The sequence below is a fragment of the Callorhinus ursinus genome, unplaced genomic scaffold, assembly GCF_003265705.2.
Source record: "Callorhinus ursinus isolate GAN/ISIS: 27379988/994484 unplaced genomic scaffold, GSC_fseal_2.0 scaffold4, whole genome shotgun sequence".
Lineage (NCBI taxonomy): Eukaryota > Metazoa > Chordata > Mammalia > Carnivora > Otariidae > Callorhinus > Callorhinus ursinus.
In genome coordinates this window covers 54,592,406-54,605,408 of record NW_027397066.1, presented here as the reverse complement: position 1 = coordinate 54,605,408, position 13,003 = coordinate 54,592,406, and the positions used below count along the sequence as shown (strand labels likewise).

The window sequence follows — 13,003 nt, the reverse complement described above, 5'->3', positions numbered from 1 at the left end:
TCACAATGATTTATATGTCAGAATGTTTAATTTAAATCCTAGCTATGAAAGCTTGGGAAATTTATTGAACCTTTATTTTATAAGACTCTTTTTTTTTCCCAATTAGGGACATACTATTATCTATGTCTTAGTGTTTTTGACAGGATCAAATACATTAATGTAAACATATGTTAAGTGTTAGCAAAATGAATCACTACAGGTAATTTTCATATTATATTATGTAAGCTGATCAGCAGGCTGATGGCTGATCCAAGACTGTCGTATGCCATTAACTAATTCTTTCCAAAGCAATTATTGAATATCTACTATGAGCACAGTGTTATCACAGAAGCTAATTAAACACTGCCTGTACTTTAAAGGAGACTACATTCTAATGTTAGAGATAGACATGCACAAAAATAATGATTAATAATGGTGAGTAGCATAAATAAAATGAATTTAAACAACTTACAGAAAATTCTTCATTGATGTGACCAAAGGCTATTGCTAACATAAGGGTAATAATCTGCCAATGGAGAGTAGGATGCATAAACTTACTCAGTATAGAAGGACTTTAGACTTAGATGACTAAAATCTGTTAGGTACAGACACACCTTATTATTGGAGCATGCTAGACCCCTATAGTTGCTGGGAACTAAATTCAAAATGTTCACTCAGGAAAGTAAAGATGATCTAAATCAAATGTGCCTCTGACCATACCTATTCTCTTCTCAGACTCATTGAATATCCACAGTCTAAAATCCAACTTACCACATACCCAAAACCCTCCTATCAAATCGATCGAGACTTATTTCTCAAAGCATGAACCTGAGCTCTAGCCAGATTGAATTATTCTCTTCCCCTGGACTCTGCCTACTTTTTCCAGTTTAAGAGCATTGTGCACTTTAAAACTTTACTTTACTGTAAAGTAAAGTAAAACTTTACTCCCTCTTAATAGTTTTCTAACAGGTATTATTATAGCAGCAGTACCTCAAATCTGCAAAAGACGTCTTAGAAATAGTGAAGATTTTTCAGAATTTCAATGGGAAGAAATGGAGGAAGGGATATTAACATTTTAGGGAGAAGAAGCAGATTGAGCAAATGCTCTTAAACCTGAAAAAGTAGGCAGAATCCAGGGAAAGAGAATAATGCAATCTGGCTGGAGCTCAAGGTTCAATCTTTATTGCCACCTGAAAGGCCAAAGAACAATGGCACTAATTGATTTCAATCACCTCTGAGTGTGGAAACCAGGAATGCAAATACTTGCATTAGGAGGCACTTAGCATAATCAAGGATGTAATATAAACTGTACTGGATTCTAAGCCCTACACAGACCCAGCCACCAAAAGCTAAGTAAAGAATATCACTATAATGAAAGCCACAGTTACAAATATCATCAATGATTACCAAAGGAATTCATGATTGTAAATGCTTGGAACATCTTCTTTCCTGCTTTGTCGAACATTAATTAACCATATAATTGTGGGTTCATTTCTGGGTTTTCTGTTCTGTTCTATTGATCTCTGTGTCTATTTTTGTGCCAGTACCATGCTGTTTTGATTACTACAGCTTTGTAATATAACTTGAAGTCCAGAATTGAGATGACTCCAACTTTTCTTTTTCAAGATTGCTTTGGCTATTGGGGGTCTTCTGTGGTTCCATACAAATTTTAGGATTGTTTGTTGTAGTTCTGTGAAAAATGCTATTGATCTTTTGATAAGCATTGTGTTAAATGCGTAGATTGCTTTGGGTATATAGACATTTTAACAATATTTGCTCTTCCAATCCATGAGCACGGAATGTCTTTCCATTTCTTTGTGTCATCTTCAATTTCTTTCATCAGTGTTTTATAGTTTTCAGAGTACAGGTCTTTCACTTCTTTGGTTAGGTTTATTCCTAGGTATCTTCCTGTTTTTGGTGTGATTGTAAATGGGATTGATTCCCTAATTTCTCTTTCTGCTGCTTCATTACTGGTGTATGGAAATACAACAGATTTCTGTATGTTGACTTTGTATCCTGCAACTTTACTGAATTCGTTTATCAGTTCTAGCAGTTTTTTTGGTGGAGTCTTTCAGGTTTTCTAGATATAGTATCATGTCATCTGCATTAGTGAAAGTTGTACTTCTTCCTTGCTGATTCAGATGTCTTTTGTCTTTTTTTTTGTCTGATTGCTGTAGCATACTTATTTATATTTTTATTCCCAGACACTCCCACTGTTTCTTATACAAAGTAGACACTTAGTAATGACTTGTTCAACTCTAACTAATGAAAATAAGTTAGCTTCATTGAGAGCTTACTTTGTGCACCAAACACTGTGCTTGACACACCTGTCTCAATACTTACAAACTGTGTGAGAGCATATCATCAATCACATTTTATGCAAAAACAAAATAAGAATTAGAGATAGGAAATAAGTTGCCCTAAATAACACTGTTAATGTATGGCATGGCCAAGATTTAAATCTAAATGAAACTTTTTCCAAAATCATGCTCTTATTCACTTTCTGGATTAAAAAAAAAAAGAGGGAAGAAAGAGATGAAGAATATCTTCAGAATCTTCTCTGTAAAGACCCTGAGCAAAAGAAGTTCAATATGAAAAATTCGTGTAATTTGCTTGCAAAGTACTTTTTTTCTTTAGAATTTTTAACTAGCATTCACTCTTTTTTTTTAAAGATTTTATTTATTTATTTGACAGAGAGAGACACAGCAAGAGAGGGAACACAAGCAGAGGGAGTGGGAGAGGGAGAAGCAGTCTTCCTGCTGAGCAGGGAGCCCAATGCGGGGCTCAATCCCAGGACCCTGGGATCATGACCCGAGCCGAAGGCAGATGCTTAATGACTGAGCCACCCAGGCGCTCCTAGCATTCACTCTTATATAAGCTATTGTACCTTATAAAATTACTTCCTGGATATATAATTTTTATTTCTGTATCAGCTCTATCTAAACTCCACAAAACTCTTACATTATTATGTAGTTACATTTTATTTTTATTCAACCATAGTAACAACATTGAGTTAATCAACCCCCAATTCACAGACCCTTTAGATAAATGATGATTCATTTACTAGCTATGTAATCCAGAAATATATACCAAAGAGAAATTGGTCAAATAGTTGCTAGCTGGTGACAAGGATGATAAACACAAAATTCAAATATTCGAAACGCTCACAAATTCCCTATTCAAAATATGTTTTCCTATTTTTTTAGCCAATCTAATCCTCGTCAATGGACTGCCACCTTTGGTGTTTCAATAACATTTCCTAAACAGAGAAGAAGAGTAAGGACTATTTTAATCCATAACAATTATAACCCTGCAACTCATGAAAATGATATTGCAGCTATACAACTTGATGAAGGCATAAACTTTACCAAAAATATCCATAGGGTGTGTCTCCCAGAGGCTACCCAGAATATTCCACCTGGTTCTTCTGCTTATGTAACAGGATGGGGATCTCGAGAATTTGGTGGTAAGTGTCTCAGGAAAAATAAAACAACAATAACAAAAAGTCTCCTGGTACTTGCTGTTATGTAATTTTTTTAAATTAGGGAACACCTGAAGGACATATTCTATGGAAAGAAACATCTTATAATCTGATGAACCCAACCTCTAGTTATTACTGAGTTTCCTCAGCAAAGCAAAGCAATGTCCCTACAAACTATGGGGAATTCTCAAACATAGTAATAGGAACATGTAAGAGAAAGTGATAAAGAAACATGAGTTCTTCAGTAATCCAGAGACTCTATAGGTCTCAAATGTCTCCCCAATAAAGAAAAGTTTTAAAAAAATGAAAAGAAGATTTGGATAGGTATTCTCTAAGGGTTTTAACACCCTCTAAGGTATTAACAACCATTAAGGTATTCTGAGATGAAATGAATCCTACCTCTAGAGCAAGAAACTCTACATGTACATAAGCATTGCTCACTCTTGTTTATTGAATGAATAAAATAGGCATAAAAATGAGGGCAATGTGAAAGAACAAATAGGGCCATGGTGAAAATAAGAATATCAGCCAGGGTGTGGAAGGATAGCATTTAACAATTTCCACATGCTTCAGGTCATGTTGTAGATTGTGTCTCCAAGGAATAATATGAAAGCTTAATTCTCATTGTGTTTTCATGACCCAAAGTAATTTGGTAAAATAGATAAAATTTGTACCACTCACAAAAATGGCAGTGCCACTTTGAAGGAACATCAGTGTAAAATAAATTAGTTCTTTAGCCTTGAAACCAGACTGGTTTCTCTTTCATTGCTAGATTAAAGGTTAACTCAATATGTTATTTTTCCAATTCAAAGTCAATCAGTGAATAACTTAAATGCTACTAGTCAATAGCAGATTTGTTTTGTTCTCAAGGTCTAAGGGGCACTGCATCACAAAGCTAAAGCAAAAAGAAATAAGATAAAATTGTTATGTGTAAAGGGGTTATTCTACTTTACTATAGGAATCTTGGCTGAGAAGAAACTCCTATTTACATCTTCAATAGACTGCTTTGCTGAATAAGAAATAATGTTTCAGATACATTTATTCCTTTCCATATTTGCCATAGAGTTATTAATTTATCCATTTTATTTCTGCTTTTATACTTCACAGGTAACACAGTTTCAGATCTACAGCAAGCACGGGTCAGAATAATAAGTAATGATGTATGTAATGCACCAACTAGTTATAATGGAGCTGTCTTGCCTGGAATGCTATGTGCTGGTCTACCTCAAGGTGGAGTGGATGCATGCCGGGTAAGTTCATGACAATGTTATCACATCATTATCCAAGTTTATAAGTACTTACTAGCCTGTGACACTGTGATAGTCACAGAGGTAACATAATTATAATACACAGCCCTGATCCTCTAAAAATTTGTTATCTAGATTTTCGAGTTAAAACTGTTTTATGAAGGTGATCCAACACTAATTTTGAGAAACCAAATTCCAGAGTGTTTAGCCACCCAAACTCAAGAACAATACAGAACTGCATTTTTCAATTCCTTACCCTTTGTAACCAATTCTTTTATCTATAAAATGGGGATAATAGTAAGTACAGAACTTTTTAGGTAACATTAAAGAGTAGATGAAGATTAACTATGTCAGGCATGTGCTAAACAACAAAGAAATCTCCGCCATCTCAGCTATTTTTACTGTTGCTAACCTAGACCATGACCACTGATTAATAACTTCAATCTCTGAAAAAAAAATATAATTTCAATCTCAAACTTTCAATCACTATAAAGGTTTAAACAAATTAATCACTCATCTAAGAGTCATAGATAATAATTGATTTTAAAATATAAATAACACCTGAATATCAGCACCTTGAAGATAGAGAATATACACCAAAAGCTTAGTTACTTGAGTCACAATAGTTTCCATAACTGTAAAACAGCACAAATGAGGGGGGGAAACTACTTAGCCTGTCATTTTCAACCAAACATAAAAAATGCAAATAACTATGAAATCTTAAAGTAATTAGAATAGGGTTTTAATACTAACATTTTAATTAAATTATCTAAACAATTAATGTGGTTATGTCCTTTAGTAGATTTTAATCCTATGTCTGAAACCCCATATAATAACAGCAACAACTACTTACTATCAGAAATTACATTTCTGGAAATTTAAGAAAAATTAGTCTTTTCTTGAGGAATCTGCTGCTGTTTTCTGGAGCAAATTGTATGCAGAAGAATCAGGTTTATTCTTTCCTCAAACATTAGTGACTTTTATATTTAGTGCTCACATTCTTGAAAAAGCAGATAAGAAGTAGCTTTTCCACAGTTTTTTCCAAGATCGCAATCTATGAGCATTTTCCCAAAATTAAACATTTTTATTGAATGCAAGGTGTGTGTAAATGGAGAGGAACTGCTTATCAATTTTCAAAACACCACTAACTACCCATTGGCCTTTACCCTTTAAGTGGAGATGTCTTTGTAGTAGAGAACACTTACTCATGCTTTACTCAAGATGCCCCTTACCTTCTGCATACACAAATTCTGCTCTTCCCCTCAAGCCCAGATCAAGCCTTAACTCATCATGAAACTTCCCCTGTGTGTTCTACTCCAGACCCAGTAATTTTCAACTGAAATGCTACAATACATAGAGTTTGTGCCACGTAAAGTAATAGCACTTTACAAAAGAGCTTATGAGATCATACTTGTTTCAGTTCATTCATTCATTCAAAGAAAACGTATGGATTACTTTCTGTGCACCAGATATTGTGCTAGCACAGCAATGTGTTCCTTGCTCTCATCAAAGCTATAGTCCGCAAAAGTCACAATCAGACAGTGAAGCTGTCCAGATACAGGGAAAATTACACATCCTTCTTAGTTTAACATCTGTTTGCCCAGTCTTGGCAAGACATTATGCAGAGAAATTTCTTCCTAGAAAGAAAAAATTGTAACAAAAACACAATGATGAAAAAGCACTGAGAACTGGTTAACTGGAGCACAAACACTCAACCCAAAGGATGCAGGTGCCAATCAGCTCCATGCAGTGCTTGCCATGCAAGTTGGTGATTCACACACTGACCCTTCTCCCCATCTAGACCAGTAATTTAGTAGGTATGAAGAGCTAGCTACTAGGAGTAGTCAAATGAATAGCAAACTATTCTAAAAGCACCCTTGGTAATAACTGACTTTTATCAGTACAGACTAGCTGCCAGGCTGTACTGAAAGTGTTGTGTGTGTAAAACTCATTTAAATACATAGAAACATTATTCACAGATGAGGAAACTGAGGCAGAAAAAGCTAGCATTAAACAGCTTACTGAAGGTCATGTGGCTGATAAGTGGAGGCTTCTGACCCAGGCTATCTAAGTCCAGAACCCACAGACATAACCTATCATGCAGCATGTAAAACGGACTAAATTTGCCTCTGCACCTAGATCACTGCATGTACAAATATTTGTTAGTTGGTTGATTATAATTGGTAAGTATTTCATAAGGAGTGTTTTATGCATTGCCATATAATTTTTTCTGATTATTCACCAAAGAATACTTTTTGAGGATACATTATGCATCAGACACCTTGCAGGACTACGAATAGGAAGATAAATGAGACTTCTGAAGACTCATTCATCCAACAAATATTTCCTTAGCTTCTCCTGTGCACTAGAAGCTTAGGATACAACAGTGTCCCGAATAAAGGTCCTTATAGAACAACCAAGAAGACAGACACTGAACAAATATCCTATGTGCCATGAGTTTGGCAGCAATGTGTGGCTGCCACCAGGGGAACTGGTACAAGGGATTAAGTTCAAACAGACACACAATGTGCTTGTATAAAATAATACAGAAGCGGTGAAAGAGATACACACAGGACGTGGGAACACAGGCAGTGAAAAACTAATCCAGTCCAAAGTCAGAAGGGGTGGCAGTGGGGGGGTGGGGACACAGGCCAAGAAAGCTTTCTGGAGGAGGTAAAGTCTGGGATGGGAAGCAGTCAGCTGGGCAACTGAGGACAGTCTGGGAAACATGCTTCTCATCTTCTCATAACTGCTGAAGGAATGAGTGTTCTTGAAAGATTTTGGTAATTTTCACTTGAAAATTGGTATAGTATTTCAACTTGGTATAATATTTCAACAGGAAATATCAGACTAAATTTATTTACTGTGGTAATTGATGTGATTTCTGACATAGAAATAAACTCCTGAATACTTTAGGGTTGTCTCATACTTAATCATTGTGTTTCCTTCAGGGTGATTCTGGCGGCCCACTAGTTCAAGAGGACTCACGGCGGCTTTGGTTCCTCGTGGGGATAGTAAGCTGGGGGGATCAATGTGGTCTGCCAGATAAACCAGGAGTGTACACTCGAGTGACAGCCTACCGCGACTGGATAACCGAAAAAACTGGCATCTAGCACAATAAATGCATCTCTGTGGCAAAGTCTGTATGCAGGTGTCTGTCTAAAATTCCAAACCTTTCCTTTTCAGGTGCAAAAGAGACTAAAAGTGCCCTATTTTAATTTCCTGTTACATAAATATGGTTTCACAAACACTATCTGTTCTTTATTACTAGGGATTCTATGTTTTCTCAAGAAAGCTATATGAATATCGCATAGTATTGTAGCTGTGGGCCAAGGGAAACATGTAAGCTAGTTACAGAGGTAACAATCTTACTACAGTTGTGATAAGAGCTAGTAATGAGAAAAACAGTTACCCTGAGAGTAGACTTCAGAGGAATCTGGACAAGTCTGCAGGGTCAGAGGAGTCTTCTCTGAAAAGTCTCACTGACACTGGGCAAAATATAGAAACTCGCAAAGGAAGAAGTGGCAGAATAACATTCAAGACAGAAAGAATAGCATGAGGCAAGAAAAATAGTATTTATTTGAAATTTCTGGTTATGCAATACTCTATTTGGTATTAGTCCTAGAATTAAATATGTGAAGTCACTGTACAATCCTACAGCAATCTTAGTTATCCTATAAAAATACACTCGCATAGGAACTGATGAATTTCAGGCATTTAAGAGCAAAGCTGTCACTCCTCAACAGAGACCCAATGAATTCTAATTTTATGATGACTTTTATTAAAAATATCCTTCATCTATATAAAAGAGAGACTTTATTTCCTCCATAAAGTGATGAAATACACCAACACAACCTTCTCAGCTAACTTAAAACTACACAATGCTTTTGAACAACTACATAGGAGTAATCTTAAGAACTAAAGATCACCCAGTGGCAGTTATTTTTGAGAATTTAAGGATCCTCAATAGCTAAATCCAAGTAATGAATTTCATCACATGTGAAGAGTTGTTTTGCAAAGAGAAAGGTTAAATAGTTTAATTTTAATAGAATTATCTTAGAAAAGAAACTTTTCCCTCTCTTCCTCTTTCTTTCTCCCTTTCTCTTCCCTACATACACACTACCAAAGAATATAAATAAAATCCATTAAAATTCAATGGCACAGCAATTTATGTCATCTGAATCATGAATGTAACTGAATTTTTATGGGATCCTAGCATTAACTGAAGCTTGGTTATGCATGACCATCTATGTGTCAGGGCTTCTCTCTTCTAAAACCTAACACAACACCTGGGTATCAGAACAACAACATGCGTTGTGAGGCAAACTACTTGTATTTCCTCATGTAAATTGTGAAGAGACCTACAGTGAAGTCATTTACTTTTAAGGAAAAGAAGTTGAAAATTTAACCAACTTGATGAAATGTACAAATTGTTGGTACACTTTATTTCAAACAAACTTTATTAAAACTATTTCCCTACCTAAATATTTAGGGAAGTTATGATTATGAAGGACAATCCAATTTATTTAATTGGTTCTCCAACAAGAGAATTGCTAAGTAGACTCTAAAGGCTTGGTACTTTCTGCTGCCTTATAATCAAGATCTGTAACTGAGGCAAGCATCCAGCTTGACACTCCCTGGCTTTACCTTGTGAGGACAACATTAAACTGGTAATTTAGAGTAAGCCTCAAGGGGGGTGTGTTTTGTGTATAGGTGTATGTGTGTGTGTACATGCCCTCACATATATGATCATATTTTTGTTTATTCCTATATGTTGAAAGCTATATAAAGTACTTATTTAGCAGAAAATAGAACAAATTCAATTTATTGAAAATAAAATATTATTTAATAAATATATTTATTTTTATGAAGAGATATTTGAATACCAGAATACCTATTAAGAGCTTCTTTTTTATTTTCTTATTTTTAATATACTGATGGGTTCCATTTCCTGAGAGCTAAATAACTCAATGAAAACAATTTTGTACATTTGTGGGAAGAGCGGTGATTCATAAATCCTTTCAGTTCTTAAAAAAAATCATTCTGGAAACTCTGGCAAAAACTTTCTAGCACCCTAATTCAGTGCCAGAAAAAATTATTAATACCAGGGGAAACCTTGTTCAGCATATAGAAAACACAGACTAACCATCAAAAAAAACAAGGCAAACAAAGTGAATATTTGATGTTCAAACTGAATCCTCTTGGGTTTAAAATAGTGAGCAGAACAACTGAAAAGAGAATTATCCAAGAAAGTTTAAAGCAAACAAGTGGCTGTTCATTGCACTACTTGGAAGCCTTAATTGCAGAGTGTAGATCATTCATTTAACAAATTTATTGAGTCTTGCTATTCTAGGCTCTCTACTAGACACTAATAAAATTAAGATAAATAAGACATCGTACCTACACTTAAGACACCCAGAGAATGATGGTGTTGATAAGCATACAATATAACTTGATGGATGCAGTGATAAAGAGTAAGATATTTATTACAAGATAACAAAAGAAGGGTGTGGAGGTCCTAGAAGATTCAGGGAAAATATTTCTTAATATCAAAAGTGAGTCTTCCAGGGGCCCCTGGGTGGCTCAGTCATTAAGCGTCTGCCTTTGGCTCAGGTCCTGATCCCGGCATCCTGGGATCGAGCCCCGCATCGGGCTCCCTGCTCCGCCGGAAGCCTGCTTCTCCCTCTCCCACTCCCCCTGCTTGTGTTCCCTCTCTCGCTGTGTCTCCCTCTGTCAAATAAATAAATAAAATCTTACCAAAAAAAGTGAGTCTAGGGGCGCCTGGGTGGCTCAGTCATTAGGCGTCTGCCTTCAGTTCGGGTCATGATCCCAGAGTCCTGGGATTGAGTTCCACTGGGCTCGGGCTCCCTATTAAGTGGGAAGCCTGCTTCTCCCTCTCCCACTCCCCCTGCTTGTGTTCCCTCTCTCGCTGTCTCTCTCTGTCAAATAAATAAAATCTTAAAAAAAGAAATGAGTCTTCCAGAGCATTGATTTGCCATGAATAACAATTACTCTCTGGTTATATGAGAATGGAACAAAGAACTTCTATTTATCTAAATCTGTCACAGGCTCTAATTTACACAATTCAATTCCTATTTTCCAGTTTGCTAAACATTAAACAGTTCAAACAGATCCAAAATAGGTTTTTTTTCTTTATATTTTTCATAAGTCTATATAATCCAAATCGCAAAACACAGTCCTTCTCATTTCTAATCAATCACTTCGATTAATATCCTATGGGGAAAACAGGTCATTTCCCCATTTATTTCTAGTGATTAATTTCTATAAGAATCAGTTGGTCCTTTGAAGGAACAGGTCCCTTAACAAGAGAAATACTTAAGCAGAAGCTGGAGGATCACCGGCAGAAATGTTTTGGAGGATTTCTGCCATGGGTCAGGCTTAAAAACAACAGATCATTTCATGGTCCCTTCCAGGCTAGGAGTCTACCCACAATAAGGAAATAATTTTGAGGGAGCCTAAGATCTTTGAGAGAAAGAGGAATTGCCAAGCATTGGGACATTGTTTGTTTAATCAACATGAAACATGAAACAAATCATCTAGAATAGGACAAAAGTAGAAGAAGGGAGACAAGTCAGAAGACTTGCAATAATCCAGGGAAATGATGGGATTTACTTGGATTGAGGAGCTAATAGTGAAGATGGTGAAAAATACGTGAAATTCAGGAAATATTTGTAGAAAGAAACACAGAAATTACCTTTAGACTAGACTTAGGGGCTGAGGGAAAGGGAGTGATCAAGAATGACTCAAATTTTGAGCCTGAACAATTGAAAGGAAAATTTGGGAGGAGAACCCAGTTTGAGGATGGGGAATTAAAAGTTTCTTTCTGGAGCACCCTGGGTAGCTCAGTTGGTTAAGCAGCTGACTTTTGATTTTTGCTTAAGTCATGATCTCAGGGTCGTGGAATGGAGTCCCAGGTCAAGCCCCAGGGAGAACCCCACTGTTGGGCTCGGCACTGCATGTGGGATCTGTTTAGCCCTCTCTGTTCCTCCCCCTCCGTCCTTCCCCCTTCTGCTTGCACACAAATGCTCACACACACACACTCTCTCTCTCAAATAAATAAATAAAATCTTTTAAAAAATGAGTTTCTTTCTGAACCTGTTACATTTGAGTTGTACAAACATTCAGTTCAGACAAACAACTATAAATACATATCTGTAGCTCAGAGAAGGGACTGAAACTGGAAATATCAGTTTGACGGCATTTACACTTTCAGGGAAGTAGGGCACAAAAGCCATTTTCAATGACTGGGAGAGAGGATGGGAAATGTAGTTTTTAGAAAATAAGGAAATACCTTGAGGACCTCAAGAAATATCCTGATGTCTTAAGATGAAAAAAATTATTTTAGTATCATCACAAAAGCAGACTTAAAATATGTTGTTTGATTTTATTAAATTAAGAACATTTTGTTATTCAAAAGACACTATTAAAGAATAAAAAGAAAAAATGACAGAGGGAAGATATTTGCAATACATATAACTAAAAAATAGCTTATATCTAAAATGCATAAGGAATGACTACAAATCAATAAGTAAAACAAATAGCCTGATAAGAGAAAATGGACCGAAGATTGGAATTAGTTACATCAGAAAAAATCAGAATGGCCAATAAATGCAATAAAAGAGGCTCAATCTTATTAGAAATAAGGAAAATAAAAAATAAAGCCATTATTATATACCACAACAAGACACCAGTGGATAAAAATTGAAAGTCCAGGGGCGCCTGGGTGGCTCAGTCATTAAGCGTCTGCCTTCGGCTCAGGTCAAGATCCCCGGGTCCTGGGACCGAGCCCCGCATCAGGCTCCCTGCTCCGCGGGAAGCCTGCTTCTCCCTCTGCCTCTGCCTGCTTGTGTTCCCTCTCTCGCTGTGTCTCTGTCAAATAAATAAATAAATAAAATCTTTAAAAAAAATTGAAAGTCTAACAAATTCAAAAACTGGCAAGGATGGCATAATATAAACTGCTTTAAATAATGGAAAAATATTGGCATTACCCAATAAAGTATATCATATGCATATCTTATGATCTAGCAATTCTACTCCAAAGTGAATATGTTAGAAATGGGTGCACATAAGCAGGAATATTCAAAACAGCATTATTCATAATAGCCAAAATAGTGACAACAACCAAATGGCCATCAGCAGTAGAATGAATAAGTAAATTCTGTTATATTCTTACAATGGACTTTACTATAGCCATAAAAATTAATAAATTATTGAGACGACATGGATGGAACTGGAGGGTATTATGCTGAGCGAAATAAGTCAATCAGAGAAAGAC

General features: G+C 36.0%; 1 protein-coding gene across 1 annotated transcript in view; it reads left to right on the top strand.

The window, feature by feature from the left end:
• LOC112835453 (transmembrane protease serine 11D-like) overlaps positions 1–8,312 on the top strand; it is a 50,432-nt gene extending 42,120 nt beyond the window's left edge. Inside the window, exons 8-10 of the mRNA XM_073891759.1 lie at positions 3,186–3,445; positions 4,568–4,710; positions 7,659–8,312. Coding sequence (XP_073747860.1) covers positions 3,186–3,445; positions 4,568–4,710; positions 7,659–7,820 — 565 coding nt within the window. The 3' untranslated portion in view covers positions 7,821–8,312. The remainder of the gene's footprint in view (positions 1–3,185; positions 3,446–4,567; positions 4,711–7,658) is intronic.
• Positions 8,313–13,003: the final 4,691 nt, after the last annotated feature.